At 44.7% G+C, this 14,292-nt stretch overlaps 1 protein-coding gene and 1 long non-coding RNA gene across 4 annotated transcripts in view; both read left to right on the top strand.

The window, feature by feature from the left end:
- Positions 1-14,292, top strand: part of LOC117775158 — a 366,941-nt gene that overhangs the window by 231,758 nt on the left and 120,891 nt on the right. The gene's annotated exons all lie outside the window — the stretch shown is intronic.
- Positions 1-14,292, top strand: part of xirp2a (xin actin binding repeat containing 2a) — a 38,402-nt gene that overhangs the window by 8,640 nt on the left and 15,470 nt on the right. The window contains exons 1-3 of one of the 3 annotated variants that reach the window (XM_034605557.1): positions 8,045-8,532; positions 8,855-9,012; positions 12,010-12,152. In XM_034605557.1, the coding sequence (XP_034461448.1) occupies positions 12,099-12,152 (54 nt within the window). In that variant the 5' untranslated portion in view covers positions 8,045-8,532; positions 8,855-9,012; positions 12,010-12,098. Of the gene's footprint in view, positions 1-4,517; positions 4,618-8,044; positions 8,533-8,854; positions 9,013-12,009; positions 12,153-14,292 lie in introns of those variants that run through there. The other 2 variants (XM_034605555.1, XM_034605556.1) reach the window with 2 other exon arrangements.

The following is a 14,292-nucleotide window of genomic DNA, read 5'->3' on the forward strand; positions in this document are numbered from 1 at the left end:
GAGAGGGAGTGGAAGTGAGGATGGCGTCAAAGCTGAGCTGACCTTCGAATGAACAATGCTTCTGGTTGCATAACAGCGATGAGGAGGAGGAGATGATAGACGAAGATGATTATCCTTGAGATCCAAATTCAAGCCTGTGATGTTTTTACTTTTGTTCATCCCTGTGCTGCTTTATCAAAGAGCACAAGTCTGCAAAACTTTGACCTCAAATGAAAACGTCCATTTAAACTACTTTAATGGTTCCGGCTGCTGATCTTCCACGAATGAATCCTGTGTTCAGTGTTGCAGGTGGTTCTCTTTCAACCATGTGCCTGTGAGATAAGGAAAAAGACAGATTTAATCATTTTATAGTTGCCTGATGAACACACCAGCTGCCTCTGCTTCCTCTTCCGTACCAACGTGACTGGATTGGCTGGTACCTGCGCTCAAAACCCGATTTGATTCGCTGGTGCCTCCGCCGCTGCATGAAACCTTCTGCAACATGATAACATGCTTGCTGCTGTGGAGCCTCATGAGTCGAGTTCCAGAGCAGGCACTCGTATGTTGTGCCAGCCAACACTTTCACAGCTTTCACAGCCAGTTGCATTCATTCCAAGAGCCATCACAGGGAGTGTGCATGCGGCCGCACTAACTATACAGTGTCTATGTCCACGCAATTCACCGCGGACAAAGAAATCCTTAAAATGAAGTACCCAGATTTGACTTCTTTTCTTGGCAGGGTCCCTCAGTCCGTGGCCGTACAGCAGCCAGAGCTACAGTGCTACTCCAGATACACATGTGCCAAAAGGCTGGCACTGGTACAGCTCCACAAACCAATAGCCCCAGCAGCGAGATGCTTCCTGAAACCTCTAAATGCAAGATGTGATGACTTTACAGACACATGCACTGAACTCCGAAGGGGCTGAATGTGAGAACGCAAACATCTGAGTCAGTCGCTGCAGAAAATTCACTGCAAGCTAGTGGGCGTGTTGATGACATTTTGAACATGCAACTCAAAATTGAAGAAACCAAAAGAATAAGAGAAGCTAAACACGTAAAGATGCAAATGAAAGAAAGGCTCCACCGCTCACCTGAATGTTTTGGACATTTCCTGAAAGACAACTTGGATAACGAGGACGCTGCAGACGCACTCTAGCGAGCAGGAGAGCTGCCTCAGCACAAAGAGGGAATAGAAAGGAAAACAGAACGAGTTAGAATAAGGAAGAGAGACAGAGAAATTAGGGAAAGAAAGAAAGAAAGAAAGAAAGAAAGAAAGAAAGAGAAGGAGCGGTCCCTAAATAAGATCGTAAGTGTTTAAGAAGTACATTTCGTGGTGGTGGTCGACCCCTCTGTGCCAAAATGTCACATCTAATATCGAAACCATGGACCTTATCGATTCGAACTGCTCCAGTAGCTTCACCAACTCCCGCAAAAGCACTCGGAGCAATTTCCGAGCTATGGAGAGCGAGATGGGTCGACGTGGGACAAATGTAATCACTGCTTTAACCTTGAGTATATAACCAGATTCAGGCTAAATATTACTACACAACGCACCATCCAAATAATACCTGATATACTCTTTTCTCATCCAACTGGCTCATTCTCTGCAGCGAGTCCAGAGAAATAAAAGCCTCAGTGCTCAGTTCTGGAGTAACTGACTTATGAGAGTGACATTTTCTCGACGGAGGATGACACGGGAGGGGAGAGGGGGAGGACATTTGTGGAGAGGGAGGCGGACAGCTCTCCCCCGAGACCCTCCGCTCACCACGACCACGACGTCAAAGTCTGACCAGTAAGAGCGCGGCTCGTCTGAGGACTGGTACAAGACAATTAGAGTAAAACGGTTAAGTCTGTCAGGCCACAGGGGGTCACATGGGCTGTTCCTTCACACCGTGGTTTCACCGTCACCGATCCGACTGGCCTCTTTGAGGGCGCCTGTCACACATGAAATGCTCCCAGATGGCCCGAGCTGATTTCATTAGCTGAGCTCCTTTTAAGAGGATAATTTTTTTATTTTTTTTTATTCTTTCATCGGGATTATCTCTCGTGACAGGCCGGTACATTTAGACAGATTTCACCAAGCTCTGTCCCTTATTAACTCTGTCAGTCTGTCGGAGATATGCACACACACACACACACACACACACACACACACACACACACACACACACACACACACACACACACACACATGCACCACCACCCTTCTTCCTCCTTCCTCGGTGGCAGCCTGTGCCAAAGAGAACATATGGCAGGGACTCAAAGCTCGGTAGCACTTGGTGACGCTTGTATGACACATTACGCCGCCACTGCTGCTGTTCATCTGGTTATTATATCTCATAAAACCGATCTCGTCTGAATGGGGGAATCATAAAGCACGAGATATCTGTGGTAAACTCCAAATATTGGTCTTTTTAAGGACAGGCGACTGAAAGCTCCCAAATGAACGATCTGACAAAAGCCAACACTTTTCTGAAAGTCTCTTATGTCGTCGTCCTGAGGCTGAACACTAATGCCTTCTTCAATAATGTCTAAATCGATACACAATCCAGTTTAATGTGCCGCCGCTGACGCTGTCCTCTTGTTCTCCGAGGCTCCACGTCCTTGACCAGCTTTGTAAAGGGCGTCATTATTTTTTGTCAACAGAATTGCTGCACATTGTCAATCTCTCCGTGCACGCTGTTTTTCTTCGGCTCTTTGTGTGGCATCTTCTAGACAACAAAATCAAACAAAGAAAGCTTTTCTTTTGCCGGTAACACAAATAACTTGGGGCCAATTTCCATCTTAATCTATTTTTGAGAAACCTGCTTATTCTCAGCTCTCAGATTCCACACTCTGTTGTGCTTTTGTGCCAAATGTAGCCCTGGGATGGCTCTGCTCACAGGTGGAGAGGATATTTGAACATGGTTTGGTGCTAGAAAACAAAACTAGATCATAAGATTTGTTGTCCAAGGCAGAGCGAAAAGGAAACAAATTATTATTAATATTAATATTTATTCATATATATGAAAAGTCAAGATTTCTTGTGTGAAAAAGAAAGATAATAATGAAAAATAATGATGGTCAAACGTTGCTTTGCAGCCCGAGCACAGTGAGTGGGGTTTATACACCCGACCTATTGACACACTTATTTAGCATATTTCTTTCCGCTCAGTTAATTGACGAACAAAGTGGTGAACTGACGAAGCCTTGATGCTCCAATTTTAGACACCGTGGAGATTTGGGCTCATTTACTGTATCTCCCTTCCTCATACACGCAGCACACAGCCAATCCTGCAGTGGGATTGTTCCATCTGCTGTGGTGCATCTTAAAAATATCAATTTAATGTATCGAGAAAAAAAAAAAGGTTCACACCCACACACCACATGCATCATAATTCACAGCACAAGTGTAAACAAGCTCGACGGAAAACACCAAACGGAGAGAGATGGCGTTCACATCTGGAACCAGCTGGGATTGAAGGCCAACCACCACAAACTCACGTGCACACAAATTCTTCACATCTGGCCGATAAAACATCCTCACAGCTTGTGCACTTAATCCTCTCCTGAGCAGCGTAACAGGACGATGTAGAAGAAGTGGTTTAATATCAGAATTCAGACAGGGAGCACTGGGGAGCTGTGGTCAGCCGCCAGTCTGAACATTTGCTCAGTGATTTGACTTTCATTTGATGTGAGCGCGACTTCAGCATGAGAGCGAGAATAACAGAGGCAGAAAGGGAGAGATTGTGTTTACAACCCTGTTTTATCACTGTGTGTGTGTGTGTGTGTGTGTGTGTGTGTGTGTGTGTGTGTGTGTGTGTGTGTGTGTGTGTGTGTGTGTGTGTGTGTGTGTGTAGGAAAATATGGGGATTTGTTAAACAGGATTTCTGAGAACAATGTTTTGTCCTTTGGTGCATTTCTGAAATAAAGCTTGACACCTTCAGCAGAGGGGAGACTAAGCTGTGTGCGTGTGCGTAGTTTGCCGTGTGTGGAGTTGTTGCCACTCTGCGTTGACGCCCAGCAAGAAGCTGTCAGAAAAAGATTGCTCTGGGGAACACATTTGATTTGCAAATGAAAGAACACACCCGCACATTTGCAGACACCCACACGGTTCCATATAAGCACACAGACACAGGTGTGTTTGTTCCCCACGGGGATGATTTGCAACTGAATAGGCGTGTTCCACAGGCGTGTGGCTCAGGCGTGTTGCACAGGCTGACTCCAAAATGCTTCCATGGGAAAAGCACGAGACCATTTTTTGATGGGACTAAACCTGCAGCAAAGCAAGTACATGATTATACAAGTACTTATACACCAGGCTGGTAACACACCTGTATACACCAAGGACATGTCATTCACCAGTCATGTACTTTTATCAAGTCTCAGATAAAGTGGCTCTATTAAAATTCAACCAAATGCTGTTTGCACTAACTCTACTGTTCCAAGGTCAACACTCTTTACACTCAAACACGTGACTGTGTGTGTGTGTGTGGTTTTGACCTCTCCAGGTGTTTCCTCTGATAGCTCCCTCTCTCTCTCTCTCTCTCTCCTACCAGGAAGTGACAGCCATCCCCACCTCCCCGTCCAAACGCTTGACGTCCAGTATTCTCCCGTCAACAGATCCGACCATGGCCTCACCGCAGGAGACCTCTCTTTGTGAGTACTTTCTTGTTCGGGGAAATGTTTCGTTTAAAAAGGGAGTTTAAAAGTTTAGAGAAAGTGTTGATGCAAAACCAGATGTGTTTAAACATTAGTCCGGAGGCCGAGTGTTTGCACTGTGGTTACACTTCACTGTCAAGCAAACGGCCGAGGCTGCCGAATGGTTAATGCAGTGTTTTGTCCCATTTGTTCTGTGAGATAACCATTTGGCAGAAAGCAGCTTTTGAAAACTAGAGAGTTCTTTGCCAGATAAGACTGTGCCTCCCTGGCAGCTTTTTAATGGGAAGCCAGGGGCTCGCCGGGCGCTGTGCTTCCATTACCGCGATAGCAACAGTGTTGAGGCTGCAGCCAGTTTGTTTGCCACCGACACTGATAGCACAGATGGAGCTTACAGTGGGAGTTACAGTAACTCTGCAGGGATCGCAAACCCAAGCACTAGAGGGAGCGAGTTCTAGATATCGGCCTCTGAGGTGTTATAGATCATGGAGTCTGTGTGTGTGTGTGTGTGTGTGTGTGTGTGTGTGTGTGTGTGTGTGTGTGTGTGTGTGTGTGTGTGTGTGTGTGTGTGTGTGTGTGTGTGCGCGCAAGTGAAAGAGGATGAAAGATTCAAAAATTCAAACCCTGGAATCAAAGAATTTTTTATTATAGTTATTAAATCTTAAACTCTTGCCCCATGAGAGTGATCCACAGAAGTAAAATCATGAGGAGTGAAACCAAAACAACGAGCTAAAAGATGCTAAAAAGATTTTTTACTGCTGATAATATATAACCAATTCATATTACAATCTTTAAACTCTTGTTTTATATATGCTGTTTTCTGTTGTGTGCTTTGGCAAAACATACGACTTTACATGTCAGGCCCGTGCGATGTGAGTGTGAGAGTGATTGTAGCGAGGGAGTAAAGTGATGTAAGTGTTGACAGGCGTCACAGTGGCATCAAGGTGTTTACCATACGCTCATAAACTCGACCATGCCGGCTCTCACTCGACACCCTGGCACACACACGTCTCTACCTGAGATCACTCAGGCTTTCCTGTCGGCCCGCGCGTCTCTAAATCTCCTCGCTGTGTCTAAAATTGGAGCTTGTTGACGATCCTCTGCATTCCTGTTGTCTCGACCGGGCTTTTGTCTTCGCTGACGAGACGTCGGCGACAACGCTGCACAATCCGTCAGGCCGAGTGAGTGACAGCGGTGGCAGGAGGGCTTCAGGAGCTGCTCCCCACAAAGCCGCAGTGTTTAAATAAAGCAGCGTGTAACTGCACTTTAAACAGATGCAAAGCTCACTCTGAATCTGCACACTGCTGCTGACCTTGTTTACTTGTGTTCTCTCACATGACACCAGAATAACCACCAGAGCTTTGTGGCTCACACAACAGTGCAGATTAGGCATGAGTGCTATTCAAATCTATCTATCTATCTATCTATCTATCTATCTATCTATCTATGTTGTGTATTTTACATGTATATGTGTATAGTGCATATTCAAAATGTGACTTTTTCCCTGTATTGTATAATTTGAAATCAGTAATACAATACAGTGAAAAGCTCATTTTCAATATATGTATACATACACAGTGTGTTTGTGTGTGTGGATACAGTCTGATTAAAGTTGTTAGACAGGCTAAGCCCAAGATCATTTTTCAAAGTGGTCAAACGCTGCCAATTGGTGGATTTGCCAAAACACAGTTTTTGTTTTAATTAATCTCCTCCCAGGTTTTCCTGCCAAACGATGATGTCTTTATCCTCATCCTGAAGAAAACACAGCCGCTCTCCTTGTCAGGTTTAGATTTTATTCCCTCAGCCGCCATTGTGGCAGGCGAATTAGATCCTCAGAAAAGACGGATGTTGGGAAATTGAAAACTGAGGTTGAGAGGAGAACATTGCACGGGTCTGGTTTTGCAAAGCTGTGAAGGCTGAAGTCTTGGGTGCAGGATATTCACACAATGCCAAGAGGAAACACATAGAAATATATAAAAATGCACAAATGAAACACCCACATAAACGTTATTCCAGGGGATTATGTTCACTTGTGTTTCTGCTCAGAAGCGGCTCCACTGAATAGGTGCTCACTCACACCTCCTCAAATTCCTGCCTCGTTAACGCACAGCTTGAATACCTTAATTTATTATATGAATCTTTTAACGAGACACCTAATTGACCTTGTGTGTTTTCATAAATGCTAATAAATCTCCAAACCTTATTTTATGTTCAATTTTTGCACTGTACTAAAACCAGCTGCACAGATGTTCCAGAGGCTGCTGCGCCTCGATACGTGTGTCGCCTGGTGATTACATATTTAGGTTGTTGAACATGGGTCCCTATCTTCCCAGTTTTCCACCCAGAGTCCCTGTTGTTTATGGAGCACATGCATCCATCTGAGCACCCATGTTGGTCTTAGAATGACGTGCATCTGTAAGTCGAGGCAGGGGAAGGCGATTGCACGATTGACCACAGATTCAGTCCTTCTTCCACCTTGTGCCGTGCTGCTCCTGGTTGCACCAGCGCCCAGGGTCACCCACATTTGTCTCTGCGTCCTTGCTGCTCTACTCACTTTAACAAAAACTGTACTAATCGCATTCAGCGCTCAATTTTCCGAGAGTTATTTTATTCACTTGTGTGTGGCCTCCCTCCGTTTGCGGCTCTTCTCTGGTCCCTCATTAGGTAGTCTGCAGCCATGTGTTTATTTTCCACTTTAGGAACAGGAAATCCATGTGCAATTTCAGTGGGATTATCAGCAGAGTGCAGCTTCCTCCACAAGCCTGATAACCACGCTTTTCTCTCGTCGATGTGCTGCCGGCGGCACCTCGCGGGGGGGGGGGGGGGGGGGGGGGGGGGCTCCAGCAGAACACCTTGTGTTTCATATATGAGTTGGGTAAACAGCCATGATCGCAGCTAATAATGTGGAGAGAGCAGTCAAACATGCCCTGATTCCTGCAGGGTTATGTAAGCCAGCTTCTCTCCGGTATTGTCAAGAAGGATGTAGGTTGAGGAAGAGTGAATGAGAGGCCCCAGGCTGATCAGACACAAACAGAAGGTCACTTGTTTTAAAGAGGACCTTTGACTTTGCTTTAGGGAAACATATGTCCAGGAAAGACGTATGAAAAAGGAGGAAGGAAAGAAAGAAACACAAAGAAAGAATATCAATATGAGTTACTATCCTTCCACCCATCGATTAACTGCTTGAGTGTTTCTTTATGGATTTCTGCTCAATATTCTCAGGCTTCTGCACAGCAAGACCCTGACATTTTGCATTTGTTGCAGAGACTTAACGTCCAGAAAGGTTCAAACTCCTCGTGATCGCCGACCTACAGCGAACAAACCAGGTTTTACAGGGAGAAAACATTAGTTAAATTAAAATCCTAATGGCAGAGAAAGCAAATAAGCATGTTTTCCAAAATGTTTATTACAATCTGTGCAATAATATCACTCTCACATCGACTGCATGTAGAGTTAATCATTAAATGTCACACCGTGATATTTAACAAGCAGAGATTCCAAATGCCACACGTCTCCCCGCAGTCTGCTGCATGAATTCCTATTCTCCAGCTCACTGTGTGGGACGTCTGCGTCCATAAGTCCACTGTGACATAAGGTTAAGGGCATGTTGGGTACCTTGATACTTGACACTAAAAAAAGCCAACCCACATCCATCTACCCTCTCCCCGACGTCCATCCTATTTATTACGAAGGGGGACTTCTAAAATAAAATCAGCTGTCACTGGATCCCTGGGCCACTCTGAGCTGTGGAGCTGGAGCTGGTCTCCAAGCCTCGCTGTCTGTCTCTGCCCAGGATTTGCTCTCTGTGTCGGGTTGAAGCTCATTTCTTTTCCTGGAGTTCCAAGACAACCCTTTTCTGTTCTGTTGGATTGTATTGCTGCTTGACGTGAAGAGCGACCTGCACGGTTTCAGAAGGTAAGAGATGTATGTGGACTGTGAGCGTTTCAAAGCTGGCTCTTGTAAAAGCTCTGTCGAAAGAGATTTTCCATCTAAGCAGAAGTGGAAGGAGACAAATTGGATGCGGTAGATGACATTTTACCTCGTATTGAATTGGTTCGATGTGCTCGGGCTACATCTGTGGTGTAAAATCAGAAACAAGATGAGAGTGGAGGGCTTGTTTTGTGTCGGAATATCAAATCGAAATGAGATGTGATATTGCAATATGTTTCTGTGATTCCACGAGGGTTTGGGTTTTGTCATAAAACGTGCACATGGCAATTCCTATTTCCTTCCACAGGATATAATCAGCAGGATCTGGAATATTCTGAGAGCACAGCGAATCAAAGTACCTAGCCTTAGCATAAGGAAGCACTCCAGGGGAACCCGGTCTCCGTGTTCAGAAGTTCTTTTGACGGATTTGACAGCTCAATTATTGTGCCTGTTTTGCTCTCATCGGTAAGGAAGAAATCACCCTGCATGGCTGACATTTCAATTAGCGCGGCTCGTTTCGTCTCCCCTGTCAAACGGCGCCAGTCAAACGCTTCGGTCAGTAAGTACTGAACAGAAAATTGGGTTTCTCGGTTCCTCTGCGATTAGGAGACGACCTCCTCTTCACACAGACCTGTGGGCCTTGATTTAACTTTGCTCTACAATGCCCCCCCGCACGCCACCCTACACCCCATCACTCCTCGCTGGCCGGCGGTGCAGCACCTCAGCACTGACAGGGAGGTCAATGGTCCGTGGACGGGCTCAATATAGGCACTGAGTCATGCATACCGGCAGCAGCATGACCTCCCCTGTTGACTTTTTCCCGGGCCTCACCCGCTTCCATTAACCCCCCCCCCCCCACCCGGTGCCAGACTTAAAGAGATAAGATACTGTGAGAGGAGGAAAACAGGAGCCAGAGTTTGGGTTACCCATATCGTCAACCTGATTCCAACCCTTCATAATGACCCTCAATCAATCAAACTTTATTTAAATAGAACCTTTCAAAACAAAACAAATGCAATTAAAAAACCTAGGATGTTAGAAAACAGAACTTAGAAATGAATTTAAAACACAGATTTAGAGACTAATTCATACCAAAGAGATTAATAGTAGAGAAAATGGCAATAAAGGAAAATTTAAATGATAAAATATATTGAATCTACACTAGAATTTGACTAAAAGAAAGTAGAATATAATTAATAGGAATGATTAAAAGATAAATATACATAATAAAACCGTAAAAGGATTCAACTCTACATAAAAGACTAAATATATGGGATTTAATTTACGTGCACACACTTCCTCTCTGCGTAAATCTCCTTGTTCCTTGTTTCAGGGGAACATGACGCTGCAGACGGAGCCTGTTTATAAAAAGTCTGAGTTTATCTTCCTCCCGCTGGAGCCTGGTTACCTCACCGCCATGCTATGGCACATTTGCATCCCATTCTCAGAAGCCAGAGATATCCAAAGCGCTGTTGTCGTTGCTGTGACAGCTCCAGACCATGCCGTGAACATTTATCTCCGCTGATAAACGAGGGCATTATCCTTGTGTTGCTGTCATCAGGCACCGCAGCCTCAGGTGTAGGGTTTCTGACCCATATTTATAGGATGTGCTGGTTATTTTCAGATGCTGCTGTCTCCGGCAGCTTTATATCTCTCCCCCCCCCCCCCCCCCCCCCCCCCCCCCCCCCACCCCCCCCGATGGGTTGCGTGGTCACACTAACATACCAGATGCAGCAGAGAGCGAGGTTCAGTCAAACGAGAAAACTCCTCTACGCATCTTCAGGGAAACACGATTTTGATGAATATTGATCAAACAGGCCTCCAGTGATAATCACCATATCAGCCAATAGGGAACATATTGTCTTTCTCAGTAAAATGCAACCCGATGACAAGGCATCCAGGAAGTTGACCTGCAGTTAATAATTAATTCAAAACAATTAGTTTGTTCACGATTTCTATCAGGATATAAAAGTGGATTGTGCAACACAGCCAAATGTTTCCTCCATTTTTCGCACTTTCCAGCTTTTCCGTGTGCTCAGAGGTCAACGTGTAAACAAGAGCCTTGACTAAGCACAGCTGTGGTCACACACTGTGGCCTCTATCAAGATGAACGACAGGTCTACACTTCCTCCAGAAATGAAGCTAAAATATTCTGGATAAAAACGGCGCCATCTTGCTCATTTGGAGCCAGTCATTGTCATTTATTTCTGTTTGGTCCATGTCCCGTCCACTGACATGGAGGAGGCCTGGTTTCCAGTCAAGTCAGGGGAGATCAAGATATTTTGGCTTCACGTTTGGGGAGCAGTCGTGTCGTCCATCTCAAATATTAAGATATTATTTAACTTCCTACATAGTTGAGATAAAAAATCAATCTCTACAACTACAGAGATCGATATCAGTGGGTGTTTGATTCCTTCAGTTTGATGACATGGAGCTATATGGAGCCAGGGTCAGGTTGTACTATAGGTGGGAGAGAGAAGCATCAAGCTATCTTTTCCTACACAGCCGAGCATGAACCTGTGGTATGTACTAATCCAGTGAATGTGATACTAATCTCCATTCTACGACTCCAGCGAGGGGACCTTCACCACGTCCACATGCGCTGCAGAAGCAGCTGCTGCAACACGTCTTAAATAAGCATGAATCAGAGCGATACTGACCCGCACTTTGAGCCAAAATTACACCGACACGCGATAATGTAAGCACCTATATCGTGAAAACAACACAACAAGGAGGCGACTCTCCAAAGTGTCAAAAGGTCAGAGTGTGAGCACATAATGAGAGCGAATCATTTCTGTTTGTGCGCTTTCATCCCACGGTGCCGTTGCCTGGAGAGAGAGAAGAAGCTAGAAGCTGAAAGGTCCAGTGTGGGTGTGTGTCGAGCTTTAATGGAGCCCTCGCTCTCTGTTGCCTAACGATGCTTTGTAGCGCAGAAAAGTCAAATGTAGAATCAATGGTCTCCTCTAATTGGCTATCCGCAGGGATGTGCCGTGCAACGTGCAGGATGGTAAAGTGGTCCTTTGTGATTGATGAGCGGTGGGTTTGGTTTTGTGTCACCGTGTTGTCAGGGGGTCGCTCGCCTCTGGCCGCGTCTTTGTCTGACTTTGTCTGATTTCCGCGATCAGGAAAATCTAAAAATACTAATAAAGCTTTAATACTTGGATTCCACGTGTCTGATTTTCTTTTATTTCCTTTCCTTGTATTTAAGAAGCAGCAGTGTAATAATGTCATATTTTAAAGGGGTCATTCTCACTGAGGATAAAAATCGATTCCATTGATTTTCGTGGAAACAGTCTCCCTGCTCCAGTATACGTATACACAAAAGCCTGATTAAAAAAGGGCAAGATCTGCTGAGTGTAATAAGAAGGTGGAGAATATCAGCATCATCTCTCTGAGTTTAGTTTGTCGATGAAGGTGATGCTCATCTTCAATTTAACGAGTTGTGGTTCTCTGTGTGTGCAGCTGCAGGTGGCCCAGGACGTCCCGAGGAGAGGGCCCCGAGCGCTGAGGACCAGGAGGCCGAGCCGGTGTCGGTGAAAGAGCGGCTGGCGATGTATCAGGCGGCCGTGTCCAAAAAAGAAACCAGCGCTTCCTCCTCCGCTGCGGTAAGACGATAACACACACAGGATGTTACCAGAGACGGCAGAGAGGAAGTCGCCCGGAGCACAAGTCATATACCTCGCGTGGACTCGGCCGTGTTTCCATTAAAGTGACAGTGTGTGATATACATTGCTGATGTTTATGGCCACATTTGTGTCTTTTAGAAACGCCCAGGGTAAATCTACAGTCCTGTTCAATGGAGGAAGGGGGAAGGAGTCAGTAGATTATAGGAAAATGCAGCCTCCACACAGGATGGCAGTTTGAGTCCTTTCCCAACAAGCATTGACAAAATCATAATGGTTTCACTTCAGCTGGAGCCACTTGAGTCACTGTGACCTTCATTGTCTCCAGCGCTGAACTCACAGGGAAATATTTCACTTTTACTCCACAACATTTATCATGGACTTTATATAAAGAGGAAGAAAAAGAAGCATTAGTTGCTTTCAAATGAAACTCTTGTGCCCTCGATTCCTCTCTGCTCGTAAAACCTTAGTTTGAGACCTTTCATCTGTCAATCATGACGTTTCACCTCTTTTTTATATTTCCATGTGTTAACATGGAGAGACAGGATTTATGACACTTTGTCACGTTTCAGATGATTATAAGTGAGCACCATTACCCCCTGTACACTTAGTTGTTGTTTTTTTAATCTGGTAGAAATATAAATGTAATGTAAATGTATGAAACAAAAAGAGCAAACATAATTTAACATATTTACTTTCAAATGAACTTGGTGCAAATCGACAAAGAGCGTTTCCCACGGTCGGTGAACAGCCGATTTAATCTTTCCACATTATCCACACAAACAAATTACACAAAACAATTGGACGACACTGTGTTCATGTTTGAATCACCGAGTGGTAAAATACCAGATGTCAACAAACAGATCTCTGCCATATTCGTCAGTACATGTGTTGATATTGTGGTTTGGATTGAGTTTCATCCGGCTGCTCTCCTCTCTGAGCAAACACAGATTCTGAGGAGACGAAGGTTGAACCTCTCACTGTTTAAAAATCCCTCATTAAACCGTAGTTACAGAAGCTTGTGCATCTAAATAACTGAGAGAGGTGAGATAGTCATTATTTAATTTAACAGAAAAGATGAGTCCCCTCTCTCATTACTCATCACATGACCCCTCATCTTGTGAAGGTCATTTCCCCCCCGATAGGGAAACACTCTAAACTACTGAGCCCACTATTTAATCATTAGTCTCATTAGCAGCAATATAATAATGTCTTATATAATAATATAACATTCACTGGGGCCATTTTTCTGCATTTGTTATCCTTTTTTTTTAACAGGGCACCCACTAGCTCACCTAGCAGGCCAGGCTGTGACTCAGGGGGTAGAGCGGGTCATCCACTTACCAGAAGGTCAATAGTTCGATCCCTGGTGCCTCCAGTCTGCATTCTGCAAGTGTCTTTAGGCAAATTGCTCCTACAGGGTCTGAGTGTTTGTGTGAACAGGTGAATGTGACAGACCATCACATTTACATCTACCCAGTGGTGGATCCAGGGTTTTTCTAAGTCAGGGGCCATAAAGGGGCCACAATTTACACAGAGGGGACAATTATATGTCCAACATCCAGGTACTCATTCAGTAAGGTGCACATTCAAGTCATGTCTTGTTAAATAAGCCACACGTTATTCAATGTGGTTGGAAAATTGTAAATTGAAAGCTTAGAAAATAACAAGCCAGAACAGTTTCTTTTTGAGTTTTAATGAATTATTTTTAAATTATTAGAGTGATATTTCTCCCGGGGTCAGAAATCTGTCACCTTTTCTATTTGATTTGATTATGGAACATAAACAAGGATTGTTTTGACAATGTCAGGGTGTAACAGTGCAGACTTTGCATAACAGGCATATGTGCACACAACACACATGCAGGGAGAGTCTCATGCACATAAACACACATGGACACACACACACCTTGTTGCAGAAAGGTTGTGCAAAAGGAAACACACACCATCAGTCACTGTGTCAGTAATGTGAGGAAGCTTCCACATGAAGCCACACACATTTAATTTCTGAACATCCCTGAATCATCGTCATTACAGAGGACAGAGATCCTCCGCGGCTTGTGAAGAGCCTGCACGCACTTTGTAAACCCCAAAATCCAACTGTGTGAGCCGTTAGTCAGCCA

Source organism: Hippoglossus hippoglossus, chromosome 2 (assembly GCF_009819705.1).
Source record: "Hippoglossus hippoglossus isolate fHipHip1 chromosome 2, fHipHip1.pri, whole genome shotgun sequence".
In the NCBI taxonomy this organism is placed as follows: domain Eukaryota; kingdom Metazoa; phylum Chordata; class Actinopteri; order Pleuronectiformes; family Pleuronectidae; genus Hippoglossus; species Hippoglossus hippoglossus.